The sequence below is a fragment of the Trachurus trachurus genome, assembly GCF_905171665.1.
Source record: "Trachurus trachurus genome assembly, chromosome: 1".
NCBI lineage: Eukaryota > Metazoa > Chordata > Actinopteri > Carangiformes > Carangidae > Trachurus > Trachurus trachurus.
In genome coordinates this window covers 26,422,253-26,428,227 of record NC_139891.1, presented here as the reverse complement: position 1 = coordinate 26,428,227, position 5,975 = coordinate 26,422,253, and the positions used below count along the sequence as shown (strand labels likewise).

The 5,975-nt window shown below is 40.3% G+C and overlaps 1 protein-coding gene across 1 annotated transcript in view; it reads left to right on the top strand.

Annotated features, from left to right (window-relative positions):
- Positions 1 to 2,901: 2,901 nt before the first annotated feature.
- Positions 2,902 to 5,975, top strand: part of chtf18 (CTF18, chromosome transmission fidelity factor 18 homolog) — a gene marked incomplete at both ends in the record, with an annotated part of 18,443 nt that continues 15,369 nt past the window's right edge. The window contains 5 exons of the mRNA XM_084001331.1: positions 2,902 to 2,989; positions 3,941 to 4,018; positions 4,579 to 4,732; positions 5,308 to 5,497; positions 5,645 to 5,737. Of these exons, the coding sequence (XP_083857457.1) occupies positions 2,902 to 2,989; positions 3,941 to 4,018; positions 4,579 to 4,732; positions 5,308 to 5,497; positions 5,645 to 5,737 (603 nt within the window). The remainder of the gene's footprint in view (positions 2,990 to 3,940; positions 4,019 to 4,578; positions 4,733 to 5,307; positions 5,498 to 5,644; positions 5,738 to 5,975) is intronic.

Here is a 5,975-nt window from a genome sequence, read left to right as displayed (position 1 = left end):
CCTCAATATTCACACACACACACACACGTTTACTTCTGCTTTAGCCCCTTTTCCCTCACAGCCACACACACACATACACACACCTGCTGTATCTAACCCTCACACCTGTGCGACGAGAGTCTTTTCAGGCGACTGATTCACACTGTCACAACCAGCGGATGTGAAGCTGCTCTGCAAACACAACGCACACCAGGAGGAACACATCACACTAGCCCTTAAAAACTCGGACACAACCGCAGTTTGTCTGAATAAAAACTTAAAACCCCTCGCTCCTATAACCTCACTTCTAACACAATCATAAGCACACACACACACTCTCTCTTGCTGACCTCGCTGAAAGCCCGAGACAGAGTGTGACATGTAAAGTGTGAACAGGCCAGTCCCTTCCCGTCCCTTCGCTCCCTTTGCTTTGCTTGAATTGATGATTAAACAACACATCACCTTAATGTGGCACCTGCAGAGCTGACACACACACTCTGTGCTAGGGGATAATGGAGTGTGCGGCATGCGGCTGAGCAGTGGAGTACGGCAGATGCTCATGTGGACTGTGAGGCCGCGCTCATGGACACTAACACACATACACACACACGTACAGATGGTCAATCATTGTCGATGACAAGTTTATAATCATTAGCGTCTAAACACATCTGCTGCTAAGGATCGGTGAAAAGTGTGTGAGAGAGACACAGGTTGCCAGTTTCTGACCTGTGTGTGTGTGTGGTTTCATTCAGTAACTTTAAGGAAGAAGTCACTAACTACTGGAAAACCTGTTGTTCTCACAGGCTATTACAGTAAAAAAGGATCCAACCCCCCTCCACTGCACTGTGTAGCTGATGGCTGACAACATTGTTTTGAATGTTAAACTGTGTTCTGTGGTTTATCTGAAGCTAATAAGTGACTTGAGCTGAAAAGTTTAGTAGATGTTGTACAAAGTTACAACCTATTTGGTATGTATTGTAGTTGTTATTCTTCTATGACACATTAACAGAGAAAGAGGGAATATCAACTTCAGGAAAACTTTCAAATCGTCTGTTAAACAAAACCATGTGAATTCAATCTGAATCTGTACGGTACTCGTTTTGTAATGGGTAGGCTACTGTGTACTTTTTATGTATTTTATCATTTATAGATTGTACTTTTAATGAAGATATTTATAGGAATGGGTAACCTATTATTAGAGCTAGCAGATTTTTCACACAGCTGCCAACTTTTCTTTCTTTCTTTTTATGTGTTTTGTGTTATGAGTACGTGGTGCGTTTGTTGCCAAATAGAATTGCCCTTTAAGGGATTAATGAAGTTGCCTTGAATCTTGAATCTTGAAATAATGATCACAAAGAATGAGGAGGACTGTGATTTGGGAACTGGTTATTAAATATTAAATAAAAATGTAAAAGTGCTACAAGACATTTTCAAAGCAACGCTATACTGTAGACGTAAAGTATTATGAAGTGATCATTTTCCAGACTTTGTTCTATAGATCCAACATCAGCTTTAGCGTTTACATTTTGTTTTCTGTGTGTGTGTGTGTGTGTGTGTGTGAGAGAGAGATTAATGATGATGTGAGTGACGTCAGGGCGTCTCCATTGCCACCATCTGCTCCTTATAGCAGACAAACACCAGCCAGCTATTTGTGTGTGAAACTGAGTTAATATCACATCAGGGAGCAGGAAAGCAAACTCACTCAATTCTCGGTCTCTCTTCCTTCCCAGGGTCGTCGTCATCCTCACGTTGTTGCCTAATGAAATATATCCAGACATGCTCAGATTATTAAAGAAACAGCAAACACAACATTTTTGAGTGCACACAGGAGAGGAAAAAATCACCCAGGATAGATATAATCAGTCCAACTGTTGAGTTTCTGCCTTATTTATTTGTAATCTGATGAGCAGTGACAGAGACTGTGTAATGATGTACCGGTATATGGAAACTACATCTCCATGTCCAGTGGACATCACTTCAAATTTCAAATTTTCAAACTTTCATTTCCAGCACCTTTTTTTTGTGTGCGACCCCTAGATTTTATCACAGTACAAGAATAAAGTTTATCTTAATATTGAATTCAGAATAAATTTCCAGCCTAAAACAATTAAATACAGCATATCAACAGGGATTATGTTACATGCAATGAAATGATCATGTTTTTGTTCAATAAACACAACAAATTAAGGATCTAGTTTGACACTTCACTTTGTCTACTGGGATTTCAGCATTTTCAGCCAGTTGATAAAATACATTTAATGACTGTATGTGTATATGGAGCTCATATTGTCATATCAAAGGTCACAGGTCATTTTATTTTTGTTAATTCAGCAATGTGTAGAGAATATGCCCCTCTCACCTAGAGGTGTGTTGGTTTTAGTTATTTTGTGGATGTGTATTTGTTAACAAAAAAACGAATAAAGAGTAAAATTAAAAAATATATATAGGCTAATCAATTCTGTATCTAAGCAGGAATGTATAGAAAATATAACAAAGCTCTCCACCCTGTGTGTTAGCTATTTGTCTGAGGAGTCACAACAGAAGAAAGATTTTCATTTAAAAAAAAAAGTTAGATTTTTTTTTTCAATTATGTAATTTGTTTAAGAAGACGTGATCGGTTGTTCATTTCTGTGATTATTTAACTAACTTTCAACATCTACTTACAGTCTGCACCAGTGATCGGCGGTAATGCGTCGCTCCACTGTTTGTCGGAAGAAAAAGAAGAAGAAGCAGCAGAAGCAGGAAGGGGCGGGGCTTGTGCGACCCGGAAGTAAAATTCACAACAAAAAATTGCCGGGAAATCTGCTCCGCAAAACAACCGGCGGCTGCTGCTGGGTTATCGACCGAGTGTTTGTTTTTATTAATTAAAAAAAAGCCCATTACACTTTGGACTTAACACATTACAGAGTCTCTTCGTGCAACATGGACGACTATGAAGAGCTGTTCGACAGAGAGGACGACTTCGAGGCGCAGTTCGCCGACGAGCTGGACGCGCTGGCGGACTTGGAGAGTGAGTCAACACCATGGATCTATGATCATATAATACATCCATGGTCAACACAGGCTAACAAACTCAGATTAGGACCCATACTGCATTATCTCCTGACTGGCAAACGCTTTGGTAGTTTGGATATTAAACTGTAGGACAAAGTGCTCCAGAGACTAACTTTTCTTTCCCACTAGGAGCACAGTGGCCCCAAACTTAACATTTTAGGAGCGCAAACAGAAAAGTTAGGGGCGCACATAGTAAATTGATTTGCAAAGCAAATGTTTGTATTATGCAAGTGTCAACACCCTTAACGCTGTACTTAGAAACCATATGTATAGATTTATGTGTCGGCTTGATGCCTCAGAAAATAATATAGGATAATCAATAGTTTGACCAACATCAACAGTAGCTCCATCAGGTATCAGTCTCTGTACTAGAGAGTGTATAGTAATTTCAACTTTTGATGTGTAGTTTTTATTTCTTATTTTTAGCTTTATTTTCTATTTTTGTATGTAATGTGTGTCTTTTGTTGTGTTGTTTGTCTTGCCCATGGACCATGAGTCTGAAATTGAGATATATTCACATTTCTGTCATTTTTCACCCTTTCATTCATGATCCTCACACACATTGGCCATTTGTAATGACAGATTATTTGAGTCGTCCCCTCCACGTGTCACTAGTGTTCAAAGTCAAAAACTGCAAATTTACTGGTTGCACATGTGCAAGTAGATGAAAAATGCACCATTTCAAAATTTAGGGCCAAAATACCTCAAGTTATGTTGAAGTCTGGAGCCCGACAACAACAAACACAGACCTTTGTCTTGACCTATAGATTTTATTAATTAATACTGTGATGTTAAATGTGCACACTTCCTCAAACATCCTTAGCTATTGAGAAATAATTCTGCATTAACTCACATTATTATCACATATGTTAAACCATTTCATTGTGTGTTTGCATGAATGGTTCAGAGGAATCCTCCAAGCCGGCGAGACGAGATCCGGACGACATTTCAGACATAGAGCACCTGCTGAAGGATGGCCCCAACAGTGAGTTCACTCTGAGCCCCGAGAAGTGTGTCTTGTCTTTTTTTTGTTTGTTTTTTCATCATCATAACTTTGTATCTTAAAGGGATAGTTCACCCTAGAATGATATTTCGCTCATTATCTACTCACCCTCATGTTGACTAAGGGCTGGAAGAATTTTCAGAGTCCACCGTCCCTTCTCTGAGTTACAGGGGGTCTCGGCGTAGCAGTGAATTTCAATGCAACGGTTGCAAAGGGACACCAGAGCTCTTCGTAAAAAAACACACACAAAAAAACATCCAAATACCTCCATGATGCTCGTATGTAATGTCCGTCTTGTGCTGAAGCCCCAAATTGCGTAATTGTCCCGAAAAAAATTAAATAAGTCTATATTTTAAGCTTGTTTGTAGCGGAAGCTTCTCGAAGCTCCTCTTCCTGGTCCGTCCAAATCTCGCGTGATTTGCGCCGGCGTCAGTGCGGTTACTGCGAATCACGCGAGATTTGGACATGAGGGTGAGTAGATAATGAGCGAAATATCATTCTAGGGTGAACTATCCCTTTAACACTTGATCTTGTCATTTTAGCTCCAAAGGCGAAGCGGCAGAAGCAGGAGGCCGGTGTGGCCAAGCGACTTTTCAGCACTTCACAAATTCAAGTGCCGCCGCCACCGCCGCCGCCGAGCGATGACATCACACCTCCATCCTCTCCAGAGCAGTACGACCCATCGGCCGCATTCAGGTAGGAGAGATGGATGGGGAAGATAGTAAAATATTGAAGGAAAAAATACCAGAGAGATTATTACACTGAAGTCGTCAAAGGTCACTGTGATTAAACTCATGAATAATTGGATAAAATCTTTTTCTCTTTTTTAAAATCAAAATGGCCAAAGCCAATCGATTGATTGACATTAAATTACCTCAGGGGAGTTTTGATAATCAGATATTTAAACTAGATATTAAGACTTCTTAAATTTCAGGATTTGCTATTGTCTCCTCTTTGATTTTTGATTAAATACCAGGAGAGATTATTACATTTAAATCGTGAAAGGTCACTGTGATTAAACTCATGAATAATTGGATCATACTTTTTTTTTAAATCAAAATGGTCCCAAGTCAATCAATTGATTGACATTAAATTACCTGATGGGAGTTTTGATAATTAGATATTTTGATATCTAGAGATTAGGACTTGTCAAACCTCAGGATTTCCTCTCATCTGGGATTTTTCTCCTCTTATTTTTGATTGTCGGTCAGACACACCATCACTGGCGTTACCTGTACATGACAACAGACTCCTACATGTTTGTTTTCTAGGTCTACTGCTGCTGCGTTGGACATCAGCGGCTTTGCTACGATCCCAGAGACGCCCAGGCGACTTCCCACAGCGGCGCCTGCATCGCTGCATGTGCTGAAGCGACCTCCTTTAGAGGGAGACTACGTCAGTGTGACGGACTCATCGGGGACTCGGGTCTACCTCCGGCAGAAAGAAGAAGCAGCGACAAAGGTCAAATTCCTGAGCGTTCACACGTCTGTGATGTTTTCTGTTACACAAACACACTCAAAACACCTCGTGGTAAAAGCCTGATTCACTGTTTGCTCTGGTCTCATTCACGTCTTCATGTCATCAAACTGTATTCGGTGTTTTCTCCAGACACCGGACTCCAGATTACTACCAAACTCCCAGGGTTCACTGGGGCTCCTGGCGATGCCCATAAGTGTGTTAAGAGAACAAGAAGCAGAAAAGGTGAGTGACACGGCCACGCACACAAAATCCAGACCATAGTACAACTGACCAGAGTCGTTCTGCAGCAACAAAATCAGTTTGTTCTAATTTGACACAAAACAAAGTAGCTGAGAAATCTCATCTCGTAGTTGACAGAAGTTTAATATCTACACAAAGCACGTCTAAACTCTATTATTCATCATTTTATTTTGCCTTCAACACAATAATACCTTGACAGTGACCCATTTTAAGGCTAAAA